This window comes from Taudactylus pleione, unplaced genomic scaffold, assembly GCF_031769625.1.
Source record: "Taudactylus pleione unplaced genomic scaffold, aTauple2 ptg000173l, whole genome shotgun sequence".
In the NCBI taxonomy this organism is placed as follows: domain Eukaryota; kingdom Metazoa; phylum Chordata; class Amphibia; order Anura; family Myobatrachidae; genus Taudactylus; species Taudactylus pleione.
This window is the reverse complement of record NW_028284575.1, coordinates 2,980,089-2,999,876: the sequence shown is the minus strand read 5'-3', so window position 1 is coordinate 2,999,876 and position 19,788 is coordinate 2,980,089. Positions and strand designations below refer to the sequence as shown.

The window sequence follows — 19,788 nt, the reverse complement described above, 5'->3', positions numbered from 1 at the left end:
GGAGGGTTTGATGGGAATGTGTAGGAAAGGGCCATAGTTTATTAACATTTTCTCTGTAGGGCGATTACATACTGCAGGAGGTGATATAAACATTTATACATTTTACAGCCACTGTCCTATTATCAAAATACTCTGTATATTACCGTCCATACTGCCCAACAGTTCTCTGAAAAAAAAAATTTCCAAATATTTTCTGCACATCCTGATACTCCCAGGTAATGCTATAATGAATCATTAGTAATACGTTGTTATTATCATGCAGTTTGTGCTGCAAATAGCACTAGATAAAATCATAGAATAAAAGGCCAAAGATCTGATTTACAAACGATTACTGACTCAGTCATGTTGGATTTCAGCAACATTATTTGCTCCATCTTCCTAATAAATGTACTTTTAAATCAGTCTTCACTATATACATACAGGTGTGGGGTGTAATCTACATCCACATTGTGATTTTACTATGAAGAGATACAGGATTGCTACAGATTCTGCCCCTTTCATAATACTGATGTTTCTGGGTAGTACGGTAACCCCCAATCACAAACCACATTAAGAAATGACCTGCAGCAGAGAACTATCTTCATATGTCCTCCAACCAAGTTAGTGCTTATAATTATAACAGTATCAACAGAGCAAACAAGGACAGACGGCTTCAGGTAAATCAGAACTTTCCTGGGGATTGTAGGACTGTTGTTCTTTTGGTGCAAAGTGGACAAACTGTCCTTACAGAGAATATTTGATCATCACATCAGTCCCTGCCCCAGTGGAGCTTACAATCTATATTCCATACCTACACAGGGTTAATTTTTGTCGTGAGCCAGTAAACCTACCTGTATATTTCTACTTCAGGGTCCATAGGTTCCACAGGGAGACCCTTTTCTCCCAGGAGGCACTGGGTCTCCCTCCTATACCCCGCTACTGGGCCAGAGGCACCTCAGTTTCGTTGGGTTCCTGGTTGGAGTCGGCCCCTGAAGATTTTTTATTTTAAAGATTCTTCATTTCTGCAGAGCGGACAGTCGAGGGGGGTGTCTGCGATGCCGCTACGTCACCCGTACTGATCCGGGCCTCAAGGGTCTTGGCTAGTAGGGACCCCGCGAGTATCCATGGGCCGTGTCTAGGTACTACAGGGAGCAGGTAAGCGGCGGGTCACTGTGAGTGGTGACCCGCTGGGAGCATTCCCATTCGTCCGGGTGCGGGGGACACCAGGGAATGACTGCAATGTGGAGCCCGGCATTAAGTTCCCTGCGCTGCCACTTTGAACACCAGGGACACAAGTTGAGATGCTTTTCAGCTTCCCGGGGGTTAATTGCCGGCCAGGGGAGGCAGTCTTCCTTGTTTAACAGCCGGCTCCTCAGCTCAGTGCTCCTTTCCATTGCGGTCGGGCTACACTGAGCTACTCTCCTCGGGCCACGCCACCTCTGAGGTCTCCGGTGGACATTTTCTTGGTGGAAATGTCACAGTTCTGTCTGGCCAGCGTGCGCCCAGTCCGCCTGTATACCTCTCCCTTTTGGGTCAGTGTATGCAGCACTATTGCCTACCAGACACTGAGGCTGGGTACACACGTAAAGATTTTCTGTCCAACCATCCAACTAGTTGATTGGTTGGAATGAAAATCTGGTAACGTATGGGAGTAACTGACAATCAGCAATTTGCTCCTAAATGCCAGAAAACAGATTAAAATGGTCGTCAGACAAGTTTGAACAAATTGTTTAGATCAAACATTTAACAAAACAGTTTTTGTCCATTTTCCGGCCTTTGGGAGCAACTTGCTGATTGTCATTTGCTTTCATACCTTACCAGATTTTCATTCCAACCAATCAACTAGTTGGATGCTTGGACAGAAAATCTTTACGTGTGTATGCACCTTGAGTCTGCGTAGTTCATTATAGTGCCATGGTGTAGGTTCATTTCTGCATGGTATGTGACTTATGCTAGCGCTGTCTGTCTGTCTATTTTTTTCACAAACTGTCATTTCTTCCAGCTGTCTCTATCTGTAGAGGCCGGGAATGAAACTGGGCATATTCCACCATGTCGAAAGTAGATAGCAATGCAGTTACTGGGATCCATGGTGAGTGGATGGACACTCGGGGACTGTGGAGGCATCTGCGTACTTGCGTCTGCAAAGTGGACTTCTTTTCCGCAGTCAGAAAGATCCGCTGCTTTTGTGAATCCAACCGAGCTCCCAGATGGAGCATCCTTTGATATGGAATCAGAGAGGACTTCTTCCAACTGATCAACCACCCGTGTGCCTGAAGCACACATATTGTCAGCTGTAGGTGGTGGTGAAGTACCTCTGGAGACCCTGCCAACAGTAAAAGGTCATCCAGGTAGGGTAACAGGTGGACGCCCTGCAGCCGCAGATGGGCTGCCATTACCGCCATCATTTTGGTAGACACCCGTGGTGCAGTAGAGAGGCCAAACGGTAGAGCCGGAAACTGGAAATGTTGTTGCTGTACAGCAAACCTGAGAAAACGCTGGTGAGCCGAATTAATTGGAATATGCAGGTATGCATCCTGAATATCCAGTGACACCATAAAATCCCCAGGTTCCATAGCCAGTATAAATGAGCGTAGGCTCTCCATCCTGAACCGAGGTACCCTGAGGAATTTGTTCAGGGACTTGAGATTGATAAGCTGATGGGATCCGTTCGGTCTTTGAAGCAGAAAGAGATTTAAATAATAACCCGTTCCCGTCTGGGGCAACAGGACAGGTACTATGACTCCTGCTTGAAGCAAGGATTGTACGGCCTTCTGGATTTGTAAGGCCTGTGCAGAAAAACTGATGGGAAGGTCTTCTGCGGAAGGAGAGGGCGTGCCCGTGAGAGACTACTTCTCTTACCCAGGTGTCTGCGGTGGTCTGACACCAACACTGGGTGAACTGAAGAAGTTGGCCTCCCACCCTGGAATCCCCCAGAGGGAAGCCCATCCCATTAGGCTGAGGGTTTATCCTCAGACTTGGAAGCAGGACGTCTTGTACTCTTGGGTTTGACAGCCTTTCTGGAAGCGGACGGCCTTGGGGAAGGCATGACCTGTGGGCTAACCTTGAGGACGTAAGGATCGAAAAGAGGTGCAAGGCTTCGCTGAAGCTGCAGCCGAAGGCAGAAACGCAGAATTAACCGCTGCCCACGTGTCCACCGAACAATACTTCCCCAGGGTATGACGAGCATGGTAGGCCTTTCTTGGAATCAGCATCTGCTCTCAAAGAACGCAACCATAGGAAATGGCAATGAGACACAGCTGCAGCCGAGACACTGGAAGTCAGGAGACTGATAACCAGAGCAGTCTCCTAATATAAGTGGCTGCATCTCTGATGTTACCAACCAAAGTCATCTGAACCCCAGAAGTATTTGAGGGAAGGGTATATAGACTTCCGGCACCTTCCTAACCTTCATGGAAGAAATGGTAGGCATAGGTAACGTAGCACTGGTAAGTAACCGTATTACATGGGAATCCACCGCAGGGGATGAGCTCCACTTCGTGCCATGAACTTCAGGAAATGGATAACACAGCCAAACGTCGCTGAGGTCGATACCTCTTACCAAGCGTCCGCCAGGCTGTAGCCCTGTGACCAACTAAATGATCTGATAAAGGGAATGCCGCAGAAGTAGCCCTTTTATTTGTACAATCCAAGCCTGCTGGAACAGAGGAGCTGGTTTGTCATCCTCTATGACCCAGACGGCTCTGACAGTCCACACCAAAGCAGGAAAAGTAACCCCAAAACAAGTCTTCATCTCCAGTGGAGGGGACTCAGGGTTAGAGACATCCACAATCTCTCAGTCATCAGAAGACATCTCAGACTCTGAGAGGCATGGTGACACCAGAGGAGGCTTAGGCCCGTATTCAATTAGGAGCGAAAAGCAGAGATCGGCAAAAAAGTTTCGCCGATGATGTCATTTCGCCAGGCGGAAAAGTATCGCCGTATACAATTCGCCTATGAATAGCAGGCAGAAGAAAGTGCAGAATTGGGGTTTTGGGGTACAACATTGCGGGAACCCCCGTGCAGCCTTAAGACAGTCCCCCGAATTGAATCAGTCAGGACCAGTGTTTTTCCCTGACTATTACCCTAACATACAGGTATATTCAGAGGTTTTCCTGTGCCTCACATCTATAGAACTAAACATTTGTGAGGTTTGTCACATACAGTTGTTCGTTGCACTGTGCCATATTTGGGCTGTGTGCTCCTGCAGCTTACCCAAGCATAAGACATGACCAGTATGTTGCATTCCTACTAGTACCCTACATACACAGTGGTTGCATTATACGCAGTGCCATATTGTGTGCCGTTTACTCTGCAGCTATGTCTAGCAAAGGCAAGAGTAACAACAGGCATCTGCCCACATACTATCATGCAAGTTATGTGCTGCAGGCTTAAGTGAGGAGGCTTTGATACAAGATGGGCTATGTAGTAAGTATTATACTCCACCTGGCCCATCAGACAAGAGCCGGTACTAGTCACCCCCTGGGTTTCCTTTTCTCAGGTACTGGCCACTATTGTGGACTGCCTAGCGGATCCGGCTGTAATTCCCCCTATGGGGTTATCGCAGCCAGCAGTAATGCCCCCTTTTGGGGTTGCCACAACAGGTTCAGGCGATACAAGTACCCCCACCATGGGTAGACGTACTCTCTAACTCAGTGCAGAGTCTGGTGGCTACATCTCATGCCTTTCAAACCATGTTGCAAGATGAGAAGCCCCTACCCAGTAACCCCTTTAAGCATCCTGTGGTATTGTCACAGTCCACGCAACCCTCAGATTCTGAGGTATCATCCAAGGAGGCACTCTGGCCCTGACTCCCCTCAGGAGGAGGATGAGAGTCGGTCAAAAATAATATTTCTGCCTTGGTATGAGCTGTCAGATAAATCTTATTAATAGAAGATGACGAGCCAGCCCCTAAACCCAAGCACCCTCTGTTTAAACAACAGAGAGTGACTTCAGCAGAATTCCCTATATCGGATCAATAGCTGAACACATGGCTGCAGCCTGGCAATCACCTGGTAAGAGGTTTCAACCACAAAAACATCTAACCTCATGTTACCCTTTTTCTGAGGCTCATTGTGCAAAATGAGAAACACCTCCTGCGGTGGATTCCCATGTTACACGTTTAATTAAAAGCGCTATGTTGCCAATTCCTACAATTATTTCCTTGAACTACAGATAGGAAGGTGGAAGCTTGCCTGAAATTTATATAATCTCTTTAAGGGACTGTTGTCTGTCCAACCCATGGCTATTGCATGGGTAGCTAAGGCTATAGAGAGCTTGGCTGATGCACTTGAAGACTCTTTTCCCTCAAAAGCTTCTAGGGATCAGAGGTCTCTTGTTGCTCACATTCGAGATGCCACTTCCTATATTGGAGAAGCAACATTGGATGCCAGTCTCCTAACCTCCAGAGTTTCAGCCGCGACTGTATCTGTCTGCCGTACCCTGTGGCGGCGCTAATGAACGGCTAATGCGGATTCCAAGAATGGCCTTGAAGGATTACCCTGTAATGGGGAGATCTTGTTTGGCCCTGATCTTGACAAGATTGTAACCACGTTGGCAGCATCAAAAACGACTTTTCTGCCTTCAGCTTCTTCTTCTACAAGGCCTCGGACTATATATTTGAAGTCCTTTCGTCCTCAAGGAAAGCCTAAAGGCCAGTCCTTTCCTAGGCAGTCGGGCTCCACGAACGTCGCCAAACACAGGACCAAGCAGATCTGGAACACCAGATGCCCTGCTTCTAAACCAGAGCATAAATCCTCAGGCTGACGGGACGGGCCTCCATCTGGGGGATCCCAGAGTGGGAGGCTAACTTCTTCAGTTCGCCCAGTGCTGGTGTCAAAACACCTCGGATGCTTGGGTAAGAGAAGTGGTCTCTCACGGGTACGCCCTCTCATTTCTCAGACGGCTTCCCCACCAGTTTTTCTACACAGGCCCTCCTTCAGACCCGAACAAGGCCTTACAAATCCAGAAAACTATACAGTCCTTGCTGCAAGCAGGGGTAATTATGCCAGTCCCACTATCTCAGTGAGGTACTGGTAATTATTCTACTTTCTTTCTGGTTCAGAAGCCAAATGGGTCTCAATGGCCTATCCTCAAATCTCAAATTCCTAAAGGTGCCAAGGTTCAGAATGGAAACCCTACGCTCCATCAGCCTCGCTATGGAGCCTGGGGACTTTAAGGTATCGCTGAATATTCAGGACGCGTACCTATAGCGCCCTCTCATCAGCGTGATCTCCGGTTTGCTATACTACAGCAACACTTCCAATTTCAGGCTCTACCCTTTGGACTGTCCACAGCTCCATGGGTGTTTACCAAAATTATGGCTATCATGGCGGCCCTCCCGTGTGGTCAGGGTATCCGACTGCTACCGTATCTGGATGACCTCCTGCTGTTAGCAGGATCCCCAGAGGTGCTTCAAAGCCATCTAGCTAACCATTGCTTTCCTTCACAAGCACGGATGGTTAATCAACTGGAAAAAGTTCTCCTAAATCCCTCACAGAGAATGATTCATCTAGGAGCCCTGCTGGATTCTCAGGATCAGAGAATCTTTCTGAAGTCAGACAAGATCTCCACACTTCAACTACGGGTGCGCAGAGGTCTTCACAATCGCCGAATGTTGATCCACTCAGCAATGCAAGTTCTGGGATCCATGGTGTCCACCTTCGACACATGGTGGAATAGGCTCAGTTCAGGCCTTTGCAAAGGCTAATCCTCTCCAGATGGAACGGGTTTAACAAACAATGGTGCTCTCTCCAGGAGGTGCGTCTGTCTCTATCTTGGTAGCTACAGACATCTCATCAAACCAAGGGTCACCCCTTTTGGATCCCGGACTGGGTAATACTAACAATGGACGCCAATCTCCAGAGCTGGGCGCAGTGACCGGTCCGCACTCCTTTCAGGGCCAGTGGACATCGGTCGAATCAACCCTGCCAATCAACATATTGGAACTTCGAGCCGTCTATAGGGCTCTCAAACTGGCCCAGCACATACTTCACGGAAAACCTGTACAGGTTCAGTCCGACAATGCAACATCAGTGGCTTACATCACTCACAAGGAGGAACTCTAAGTCGGGCAGCAATGACAGAAGTGTCACATTTTCTGACATTCGCCAAGGGTCACCTCCCAGCCATCTCTGCTGTGTTTCTTCCGGGAGTTCTCAATTGGGAAACAGACTTCCTCAGCAGTCACGACGTGCATCCCAGGGAATGGTCTCTTTACCAAGAGGTGTTTCAACTCCTGGTGAACAGATGGGACCTCCCAGAGGTGGACCTCATGGTCTCCCGACACAATCACAAACTGCCAATGTACGGGTCCAGAACAACAGATGCTGAGGGAACCTTTGTAGACGCATTATCAGTGAAGTGGACCTTCCAGAGATTACGATCCCCCCAGGGGTTTCGGATTTCCAGAGTCCTGGCCTTTCTTCAAGCTGGATTGGATCTTGGCCTCACTGAAAGTGCATGGCTCTGCTCTCTCAGTATGGTTCCAACGTAGACTTGCTCCACTACCGAATATCCACACCTTGCTCCAGTGTGTCCTCCAGATTCAACCTCCCTTTGTCCCCCCAGTGGCTCTTTGGGATTTGGCAGGAGTTCTTCGGATCCTCCATTTGAACCCCTAGATTCAGTGGCACTCAAGTGGTTAACAGTAAAGACTCTTTTTCTTCTGGCTATTGCCTCCGCCAGAAGGGCATCAGAGTTAGGGGCGCTCTCCTGTTGCTCCCCTTTTCTGATATTTCATCAAGACAGGGCTGTGCTTCAGACTCACCCTGGGTTCCTTCCTAAAGTTTTTCTAGTTTCCACATTAATGAGGACATTATAGTCCCGGCCTTTCAATCACTGGACCTCTAGGCAGGTGAGGCTTCTTTGGATGTGGTCTGCGCCCTCAGGATTTATTTATTTATTAGCAGTTTCTTATATAGCGCAGCATATTCCGTTGCGCTTTACAATTGTAAGCATTAATAGAACAAAACTGGATAATAACAGATATATAGGTAGGAAGGCCCTGCTCGCAAGCTTACAATCTATATGGACCATACCAGTTCTGTATGGAAATCGGACTCCTTATTTGTGCTCTATGGAAGGGATGGCCAGCCAATAAACAAACATTGGCTAGATGGCTTCGTATTATTATCTCACAGGCTTAAACGCAGGCAGGCCTTCCTGTTCCGGCTTCTGTTACTGCTTATGCTGCTCGGTCTGTGAGTCCCTCGTGGGCAGATCGTTGTGGCACCTCGGCTGTTCAGCTTCCTAAGGTTCTATGCCTTTGATACCTTCGCCTCTCAGGATACTTCCTTTGGGCGCCGGATTTTCCTTTCAGCACAGGAGCGTCCACGCCCTTAAAAGGACTGCTTTGGGACATCCCCAAGGTCTCCCTGTGGAGCCTATGGACCCTGAAGAAGAAAATGAGTGTTATGGTAACAACTTACCTTTGTTAACTCGCTTTCTTTGAAGTCCATAGGGTCCACAGAGCACTCGCCCTGACGCACCTGGCTTCATATGGGCTATCTTGCTGGTCACTGTTTCCAGTCTCCTTCTCTGTGAGAGTGTGATTCTTGTGTGTACTAGTCTTCCTTATTTTTTATCTTCCTCCGGCCTTTGGCTTATTAAAAACTGAGGTGCCTCTGGCTCGGGTGTGGGGTATAGGTAGAGTGGACCCAGTGCATCCTGGGAGCTGAAAGCTTTTAACTGCGTGGTGCCCGGATTCCAGATCCACCACCTACACCCCAAGGTCTCCCTATGGACTTCGAAGAAAGAGTTAACAAAGGTAAGTTCTTACCAGAACTCTTTTTTCCTGTCCCCTAAAATGCTGTAAAGTATTTGTAAAAAGTTGTAATAAACACTTACCTCTCATCTGCAAGTTCAAAAACCCCTCTCTCATCAATACCAGCCCCGCGTACCTGAATTCCTCTGAAAACGGACAAGTCTTCATTGGCCACAGGCTGTTATTTAAACCCCTTCATGTGTGTGATTATTCATTGGGAGGGGAATAGCACAGGTTCTGATGTGTACTGATATTTTTACATTACAATAAAGATTTTCCCCATCATTTCCCCTGCTCTGAGGGTGCACACAAACAAAATCCCCAATTTCCTCAGAACATACAATGCCAGTTTGGAAATGAATTGCAATTTGCTATGCAAGTTTACTGTGAGAGAGCACCCAACTAACCCAGCACCCGACTTGCACCTAATTTTTTTTTTTCTAAGTCATCTAAAGCTGGGCATCCACTATACAATTATCTGTCAGATATCTGCTCAATCTGGCTGGTTGAAATTGAAATCTGGTAATATATGAGAGCCAATGACAATCGTCCATTTGCTCACAAACACTGGAAAATAGCCAAAAATGGTTGTTCAGACAAATTGGTTAAAACACCCGAATTTAACCAATTTGAACAATTTTTTTTGTCCTTTTTTCAGAGTTTAAAACCATATTATCGACTCATTTGCTCCCATACATTACCAGGTTTTCATTCCAACCAGACATATATCTGACAGCAAATTGTATAGTGGATGCCCAGCTTAAGTCACCTGTGCTTTATCATGAATATCCTTAAAACCTGGACTGTTAGGGAGCCATGGAGGACAGAGTTTTGGAACCACAGCACTAGAAGATAATAGTGATGCTGACAACATAGATGAGATAATAACCCTCATTGTAAACAGGGCCAGACCACAGAGCGCCAATGCCCATTGTTAGCTTTCACCAAACCATTCAGTAGCGGTCCTGTGCCCATCCTCCTGCAATCTGTGCCAGTAGAAGTCATGCTTTGCTGAATGCCATCTTATCCTTCTAGTCTTGCACAATAAGCACATACGCCTGATCCTTCCCAATTCCAGTTGGCATTTTCAAAGCACCAAAACCTTAGAACACCTGTAAATCCAATTCTCCAAAACCCTTGGGGGGAGAGTGGATGGGAACAGACCTACCCACCCCAAAATTTACCATTGGCTAAAGAGAAAAGGAGGTAAGAATAAATCCCTGATGAATGTACCAATGGAGTCAGAAGACCATGGGGTGTGGCAGGAGCCCTTACTCAATGGGGGGAATTAAGTGTCTTTATCACGGCTCTGATGTAATGGGCGCCATGTAATGGGCGCCTGACAGGGCAATTCAATTCTTGCTCCGTTTTGCCGTGAATAGCCGCGGTAGCACACATTTCAGCTCGCTTCACCCTGAGGTGGCGAGCAGAAGTGTGCAATCAGTCCATGGTTTGGGCACGCTAACCAGGACTTTACACGGGTTTAGCAGTTTTACGCTTCTACACCTGGTCTAATTGGGCACGACAAATACAACTGAATATCTCCCCATTTATTTAGATGGGGGATAAGGTGCAATCGAGCGCACAAAAACAATGGATCCACCCCCGTTGTGCCTTCTGCGATCATGGACACGGAATACAACCATAACCAAGCAGGAGCATAACCCACTGAAGCCGGGTGGAGCAATTTCTATAGAAAGAATATTGGAGTCTGGTAACAAAAAGGACGTATATGTTTAATGGAGTTTTATCGCTGTGGATCAGGGTTGTGCCAAATCCATTTTCTCCATCCGGTCAGACACATTATTGACCTTGATAAGGCTCTGACCAAAGTGCACTAATCCCAATGACATCAGTAGATGTTACGTACAATAACTGCCCATTACTGGCGACACTGGAGGAGGGCGAGATGTGCCGCAGGAATCAGCAATGTTTATATTCACCTGGGAATACATGGAAATCGTACAAAATGAGTTCTAGGTTCTCCAAGTCCGACACAACGATCTCTTCTCTGCAGGTGAGGATCTGTCCCCCCTGAGCACGGCCTAGACGCCCCATCACGTGGTGCGGTCCTTCAGTTTACTCAGCAGCACTTCATTTTTGCGGCATTCCTAGGAAGAAACGCACTGGTTATGATAAAGACAGCGCAGAGGGCGGAGCCTAGGACTCTGCTGGACACTCATCACTCACCTCTTTAAAATCCTTCACCGTCTTGAAGTACAATCTCTGCTTCTCCAACATCTCCAGATACTCATCGTTCAGCTGGTCGCGTCGCATCTTATTTTCCTGCTTCTTCTTCTCCATCTGGGAACACAGAAGTCGACGTTACGCCGGGCTTAGCGTCAGGCACCATACAGAGGAGGCTTGATATAGATGTAAGCGGCTCTGCCAGAATATACTACGTGCAGTAATAGCGCCTTCCTCTAAGCCGTGCATGTGTGAGATTCCTCCTTCCAGCACACAAGTGGCTGTCAGTCCTGCTCAGATTTAATGATCGGTTACGTGATCAGCTGCCATGTGGCCATCTATTTATCTCTAATTTAATGATCGGTCACGTGATCATCTGACTATCACAGATTTAATGATCGGTCACGTGATCATCTGTCCATCTGTGATTTAATGATCGGTCACGTGATCAGCTGCCATGGTCACGTGATCAGCTATTTCACCTTCCTACACAATGTTTCTGGTAATTTCATGTCCTTCCATGGCATTATCATTAGAATAATAACCTCATTCACCCCCCCTGCATCACACCCCTCTGTCCGTATCACTCCCCTGATTACTACACTATAAACACTCCTATCTGTATTCATTAGCTGTAATATCCTCAGCCTGTCGCCAGGAGGTAAACACCCACTCATTCTATAATTGTCCTCCAACTCCGGCTGTTACCTGGTGATATGGCACCAATCCAGGCCTTCCCCACATCTACTGTACACATACATCTGATTCACAACAGTGCAGAAATCCAGCAAACCTCAAACACACCACCCGGCTGCCATCAGTCTGTAAATCCTTTACCAATTCCCTATGGAATGCACACTCTGCGGGTAAGAAACTAAGGCCCTCATTCAGAGCCACTCACTATTTGCGGTCGTTCGTTCTAAAACAAGGGGTGGCTATTCAAATGAACCGTTCGCTCATTGCGGTCTGTTCACGCCTCTAAGTCTGAACGAGCGAGCAAAACTTGCGGTTGCAATTTTGAAAAATACGCCCCCTTGCCGCTCGCACCATACGTCATGTCCGCTATTTATTAGATTAATCGAGTACATCGAACAGCGTATGAACTGCTCGCTATTCTTGTGGCTGGTTTTTTCAACCGCTATTTTGCAAGCAGTTCTGAGTAAAAAACAACCAAGTGACGTGGTCAATGACGCTGCTGTATTAATTATGCACACCCATAAAACGCCCGTTTTGACCTTTAAGCACGCCTGCGTTCTAATTCCACTCCCCGTTTTCAAGCACCTTCCCCAGTTACCACCCACATACGCCTCCTTCTGTCACTCAAAATAGCAGGCATTCGCTATATAGCGAACAAACGATTTTCGGCCGCACTGACTGGTTCGCGCATGCGTATTTAAATCCGTATGCATGCGCAAATGTGCGAACATCAGTCAGAACGAACGAGCGGCCGCTTACGAGCGGCTCTGAATCAGGCCCTAAGCTCCAACCATGACTTCTGGCACTCTAACATCAACCTTTGGGCAATAACAGAAACGTGGCTCAGCCAATCAGACACTGCCTCCCCTGCAGCCCAGTCACATGGTGGCCTCCACTTTGCCTCCAGACCTGGGGATGTCCGTAGACAAGGAGGTGGGGATGGAATAAGTCATATTTACAGTACTACGTACCCATCACACACATTCACATCTTTTGATGTCCATGCTATCAGGGCTTTCGACGCTTTTTCTCTGTGTGTTGTTGTGATCTATCGTCCCCTGGACCACACCAACAATTTCTTGAACATGTCAGAAACTTTCTTGAATCATGGTGCCCATTTGTTTCCCACAAACCCATGGTAGGCCTGCCAGTGCCCCACAGCACCCAGTTTCGGAGCCACTGCCCCCAGACTATGCTCTGTTACGTGTCTCTTTAAAACGCCTCCTCCACTCCCAGATCATCACCTGCAAGATCTCTCTACTGACAAACTCCTCATACCCGCAGAACTCTCAGTTCTATTAATGATCAACAACTTCTCTCCCGAATTCCCACATCCTTCAGTTCTAGAATGTGTGTACCACATCCCAAATAAAACCCTAGAAACAGTCCTTGATCCATTAGACCCAGCTACTCTTCACATTCCATGTTGTCCTCAGGCAGGGAACCCTAAAACGCAACATCTATTTTACATGCTATTTTCTTCTATTCTCAATTTATCTCCCATCTCAACCCCTCCGCTCTGCTTAACACCTGTGTCTCACATTAACACTTTAACACATTAACAGCACCCAGGCCACAGGCTGCTCGCACTCTACGGAAGTCCCGTGCAGAACAAGACTTTCCTCTAGTCTCCAAACCTTCACATGTTCCCCAAAATCTCACCTGAGGCAGTTTATCACATTGCAAATCCACTCACGTGACCCTCTGACCCTAGGCCAACATCACTGTAAAACTGAATCATACAGCCCTTTAAACATGCTTTTGTAATCTACGTGCGTCAATATGCACAGTGTACCACTTAGCCTTGGTATAGTATTCCTCTCTCCCTATAGATGTGCAAGGTGTGGATAAGATGAATCTAAACGGTGGAGAAATACCCTATTCCTATTCTGTCTGATGCCGTCCACAATCTGCTCCATCTGCCGGAGGAACTGTTCCCGGGTGCTGGATGACGCCATTGCCCTGCGGGGTAAACACAGGGACGTGCGGTCACGTTTCACGCACACAACACATCATGGTACATTGTCTATGTGATCAGTGCATTTTATGAAAAAATATGAGATATGGTAAGAACTTACCCTTGTTATCTCTATTTCTACGAAGTCCATAGGGTTCCACAGGATACCTTGGGGTATAGGTGTGACGTCAGTCGCAGGGCACCAAAGAGTTAAGCTTTCAGCCTCCCAGGATGCACTAGGTCCCCCTCCTATACCCCGCCCCCGGGCCAAGGCACCTCAGTTAGTTACCAAGCCATAGGCCGGAGGAGGAGAAGGAAGAGAGAGAACAAAGATCTGGACACATACAAGAATCACATTCTCACCAGAGGGAGACGGAAAACCGGTGACCAGAGCAAAGCCCATCTGCAGCACAGGTGCGACAGGGCGGGAGTCCTGTGGAACCCTATGGACTTCGTAGAAATAGAGATAACAAGGGTAAGTTCTTACCATATCTCATATTTTCTACTTCAGGGTCCATAGGGTATCCACAGGATACCTTGGGGATGTCCCAAAGCAGTATCCTTTAAGGGTGGGGACGCTCCTGTGCAGAAAGGAGAATCCGCCGCCCGAAGGAAGCATCCTGAGAGGCGAAGGTGTCAAACCTGTAATACCTCACGAAGGTATGGACAGAAGACCACGTAGCAGCCTTGCAGATCTGAACTGCCGAGGCACCACGTCGAGCTGCCCACGAAGGACCCACAGACCTAGTGGAATGAGCCTTCAGAGAAGGAGGGACCGGTAGGCCTTCATGAAGATAAGCTTCAGAAATAGCCATACGGATCCAGGCTGCCAAAGTTTGCTTTGAAGCAGGCCAACCCTTTTTACGGAAGCCAAAGAGGACAAACAAAGCGTCCGACTTCCTAAACGAAGAAGTGCGGTCAACATAAGTCCTTAAGGCCCGCACAACATCCAAAGAGGCCTCACCCACGGAAAGACCCGGTGAGTTAAAGGCCGGAACAACTATTTCCTCGTTAATATGAAACTGGGAAACAACTTTGGGAAGAAACTCGGGCCGAGTGCGGAGCACTGCCCTGTTCCCATAAAAAACCAAGAAAGGGGGTCTACAAGAAAGAGCCCCTAACTCAGAAACACGTCTGGCCGAAGCAATGGCCAGAAGGAAAACAGTCTTAGCTGTTAGCCATTTAAGATCCACTGAGCCCAGTGGTTCAAACGGCGGTCCTTGGAGAGCCCTCAGGACCACAGCCAAATCCCAAGGCGCCACAGGTGGAACAAAGGGCGGCTGAATGCGGAGAACACCCTGCATAAAGGTGCGCACATCCGGGATTGTAGCAATCCTACGGTGAAACCAGACAGATAGGGCCGAAACCTGTACCTTCAAAGAAGCAAGGCGAAGCCCATGATCTAGTCCCGCTTGCAGGAAGGCGAGAATCCGAGACAGACGAAACTCCCGCGGTGCATAACCTCTCGGTCGACACCACTGGAAGAACGTATGCCACACGCGATGGTATATCCTCGCGGAAGACGGTTTCCGAGCTCGCAACATGGTACGCACCACAGAGCTGGAAAACCCCCGGGACCTCAGCATGGCCGTCTCAACAGCCACGCCGTCAAAGACAGCCGAGTCAGGTCCGGGTGAAGGCAAGGACCCTGAGACAGAAGGTCCGGTCGTAGCGGCAACCGCAGAGGAATGTCCACGGACAGACCCTGAAGGTCTGAGAACCAGTGCCGTCTGGGCCACGCGGGAGCTATCAACAGGAGCGTCCCTCCTTCCTGTTTGAATTTCCGGATTACCCGTGGAAGAAGGGAGACCGGAGGGAACAGGTATGCGAACCGGAACGTCCACCGGACGGACAGAGCATCCACCAGAGACGCCCCTTCGTCTCTTGTGCGAGACCCGTACACCGGCAACTTGTTGTTGTGCCGGGACGCCATGAGGTCGATTTCTGGAAGACCCCACCTGTCCACCAGTAGTTGAAAAACGTCCGGGTGCAGGGACCATTCCCCCGGAAGAACGTCCTGGCGACTTAGAAAGTCCGCCTCCCAATTGAGCACTCCCGGGATGAAGACCGCTGATATGGCCGGAAGATTGCGCTCCGCCCAAACCAGGATCCGAGAGACCTCTACGAGAGCCGCCCGACTGCGAGTTCCTCCTTGCCTGTTTATGTAGGCCACGGTGGTAGCGTTGTCCGACTGGACCTGCACCGGGCGACCCTGGAGAAACCGCTGTGCCTGCTGGAGAGCATTGAAGACCGCACGGAGTTCCAAGATATTTATTGGAAGCTCCGCTTCTGTCGGCGTCCACCTGCCCTGGAACAAGTGTGGACCCGAAACTGCTCCCCAGCCCCGAAGACTGGCGTCCGTTGTCAACAGGACCCAATTTGGAACCCAGAACGGACGTCCCTTGTTGAGGTGGGTCGTCTGTAACCACCACGTAAGGGACAGGCGAACCTCCTGGGTGAGCACAATCGTCTGGGACTTCAGAGACTGAGTCAGCCCGTTCCACTTGGACAGGATCAGGTGCTGCAGAGGTCTGGAGTGAAACTGGGCGTATTCCACCATGTCGAACACCGACACCATGGAGCCCAGTAACCTCATCGCCGAGTGTAAGGACACCCGGCGGCTGTGCAGACAACTGCGCACCCTTGACTGTAAAGCAGAGATCTTGTCCTCCGTCACGAAGATCCTTTGCTGTCCCGAGTCCAATAAGGCTCCAAGATGCAGAATCCTCCGAGACGGGATTAGAGTGGACTTCTGCCAGTTGATTAGCCAGCCGTGCCGTTGCAGCAGTGCAATGGTCAGGTCCAAGTGGCGTAACAGGAGCTCTGGAGATCCTGCCACCAATAACAGGTCGTCCAAATACGGCAACATGCGGACTCCCTGCAGCCGCAGAGAAGCCGCCATGACCGCCATCACCTTGGTGAAAACACGTGGTGCTGTTGCCAGGCCAAAAGGTAACGCCCGAAACTGGAAGTGGTCGCTGCTGATTGCGAACCTGAGGAACTGTTGATGGCGCCAAAGAATAGGGACATGCAGGTAAGCGTCCTGTATGTCCAATGACACCAAGTAGTCCCCAGGTTCCAGCGCCAGAATGATGGACCGTAGGGTCTCCATCCGAAACTTCGGGACCCGCAAAGACTTGTTGAGTGCTTTGAGGTTGAGAATCGGACGATATGACCCATTGGGTTTCTGTACCAAAAATAGATTTGAATAGAAACCCTGGCCCCTCTGGGAGAATGGAACCGCCACTATAACTCCAGCCTGGAGCATAGTGTGCAATACCTTCCGCAGCTCCGTAGCCTTGTTCCGGTCTGATGGGAGACCCGTGGTGAAGAAGCGAGCCGGGGGTCTGTGCCGGAAGGAGAGGGCGTATCCGTGAGAAACCACCTCCAGAACCCAAGTGTCTGTCGTAGTGGTCGACCAACACTGGGCGAACTGTAGCAGGCGGCCTCCCACCCTGGGATCCCCCAAAGGGAGGCCCGGACCGTCAGGCCGCAGGCTTGTCATCTGGCTTGGGGGCCGGACGTCTGGTACTCCATGCCTGCTTCCGGGGCTTGACCGATTTCTTAGGGCCAGCCTGTCGAGGAAACGACTGTGGTTTGGGCCTGCCCTGGGCCCTAGATGACCGAAAGGACGATGGTCCCGAACCAGAAGGAGCAGCGGCCGACGGGAGACAGGCAGATTTGGCTGCCGCCAGCGTGGCCACAATCTTATCCAGATCCGGACCGAAGAGAACTTCTCCGGTAAACGGCAACGCTTCCAGACCTTTCTTGGAATCTGCGTCCGCCTTCCAGGATCGCAGCCACAAGGTGCGACGAGCAGCTACCGCTGCTGAAGAAATTCTAGACACCAGAGTACTAATGTCTAGAGCCGCCTCGTTGATGTAGGTGGCCGAATCACGGAGATTGCCAATCAACTCCGCCTGATCGGCCGGACAGTCGGATTCAAAAGAAGCCTCTAATGAATCCGCCCAGCGCTCCATCGCTCTGGCAACCCAGCAAATGGCCATAGCCGGCCGTGCTGCCCCCCCTGCAAGGGAATAAGCGGACTTCAGGCAGATTTCTACCTTGCGGTCCGTAGCATCCTTAAGGGAGGACATGGATGGCATCGGCAATGTGGCACTACGGACAAGACGGGTCACGTGAGAATCCACCTGTGGAGGGGATTCCCACTTCGCAAAATAATTATCCGCGAACGGATAAGCCACCGCCAGGCGTCTCTGCGGCTGGTATCTTTTGCCAGGTTGTTTCCACGCCTCCTCTAAATGGTCCACCAACTGACCCGAAAGAGGAAAGACTGTGGCATCGCCCTTCACATCTTTGAGAAAGGCATACTTAGATTTAGCCGCTGGGGGAACTTCGTCCTCAATCACCAAGGCTGTGCGGACCGCCCGAATAAGTCCAGGAATATATACTTTGGACTTAGCATCAGCGTCCTTAGTATGGAGAGGTTCCTGATCGTAAGGATCTAGAATCTCCCCATCATCAGACGTCCCTTCGTCATCCTCATAAGGAGCGGACAGAGACGCCACCGGCCTTTTATGAGACCGCATCACAGACTCCCCTTGCAACACATCCGACAAGTGCTGTACAGAACTCGTCAGGGAGTTAACCCACGCTGGCTCCTGAGAACCCGGGAGCGGGGAAAACAAGAGATATGGTAAGAACTTACCTTTGTTATCTCTGTTTCTACGAAGTCCATAGGGTCCACAGGGTTGACCTTGGGGTATAGGTTGGGAACCAAATCCGGGCACCACGCAGTTAAAGCTTTTAGCTCCCAGGATGCACTTGGGTCCACTCTCCCTATAACCCCGCCCCCCAGCCAGAGGCACCTCAGATTGTAAGTAGCCAAAGGCCGGAGGAGGAGAGAAAAAGAGAGAGAAAACTGGAACACTCTAGAACCATACTCACAGAAAAGGAGACGGGAAGCCGGTGACCAGTAACACAGCCCATATGAAGCCAGGTGCGTCAGGGCGGGCGCCCTGTGGACCCTATGGACTTCGTAGAAACAGAGATAACAAAGGTAAGTTCTTACCATATCTCTTGTTTTCTACTTCAGGGTCCATAGGGGGTCCACAGGGTTGACCTTGGGGATGTCCCAAAGCAGTTCAACCAAGGGTGGGGACGCTCCTGTGCTGAGAGGAGAATCCGTCGCCAAAAAGGAAGCATCCTGAGAGGCAAAGGAAACCAATGCCTAGAACCTTAAAAAGGTATGGACAGAAGACCACGTGGACACCTAGTAAGGCAAAACAGCCGAGGCGCCACGACGAGCCGCCCACGAGGGTTACACGGCCCGAGAAAAAAAACAAGCCTCAACGACAGAAATGCCCACCCATGGGTAGGCCCCTGAGGAAGACATACGAGGCCATCCAGTCAACATTTCATTATAGGCCGGCCATCGTTTCCTGTTAAAACCAGAAACCGCAGACCACCAATAAGGAGTCCGCTTACCATAAGGAACTTGAACGGATCACATAAAGCCAAAGAGGCCGGACCACAGTCCATGAGGCCACAACAGCCGAGAGGACTGGGAACTGAATGGCCATACCATAAGTTCCAGAATAATATGGAACCTAAAAACCACTTTAAGAAGAAACACAGGGCGAGAGCAACTCACACCCTGACATGATGCCCTCCAGAAGAGGGAGCCACATGAGAACGCTCCCCATTCAGACACTCTCCTGGTTGATTTAAACACCCTGAGAGAGAGAGAGAGAGAGAGAGAGCTTAAACAATAGACCATGTAATGGCTATCACAACCAGCGGTTCCATGGACTGTCCCCGGAGGGAACAAAGAACCACTACTAACTCCCCAGGAGTCCCTAGGGAGGATAAGTGGAGACATAATCCAGAAAACACTCCAAAGGATGAACTGGATACCAGAGCGGAGCAATTCCATATCTTAACCATACCGACAGTGTAGAGATCCGCACTGTCAGGAAGGCCAGGCCAAGGGTGAAACCCAAGCCAGCTGGAAGGAATGCCAGAATATCTGGAAATCCTGGACACCGGAGGATCGTATCGACAGGTACGATACCATAAGAATTATGTATGCCACAGTCCGTGGCAGATCCCAGCAAAGTCTGGCCTATCTGCTCTAAACATCTCAATGAAGACAGAGCCAGGGAAGCCCGAGGACCACAGTAGGGGCGCAGTTAAAGACAAGCGATCCAGATCCAGGGAAAAACAAGGACCCTGAGACAACAGGTCC

At 49.5% G+C, this 19,788-nt stretch overlaps 1 protein-coding gene across 1 annotated transcript in view; it reads right to left on the bottom strand.

Annotated features, from left to right (window-relative positions):
* Positions 1-10,455: 10,455 nt before the first annotated feature.
* CCDC93 (CCC complex scaffolding subunit CCDC93) overlaps positions 10,456-19,788 on the bottom strand; it is a 47,956-nt gene continuing 38,623 nt past the window's right edge. Inside the window, exons 21-23 of the mRNA XM_088475490.1 lie at positions 13,501-13,585; positions 10,931-11,044; positions 10,456-10,851 (exon numbers count right to left, since the gene is read on the bottom strand). Coding sequence (XP_088331616.1) covers positions 10,798-10,851; positions 10,931-11,044; positions 13,501-13,585 — 253 coding nt within the window. The 3' untranslated portion in view covers positions 10,456-10,797. The remainder of the gene's footprint in view (positions 10,852-10,930; positions 11,045-13,500; positions 13,586-19,788) is intronic.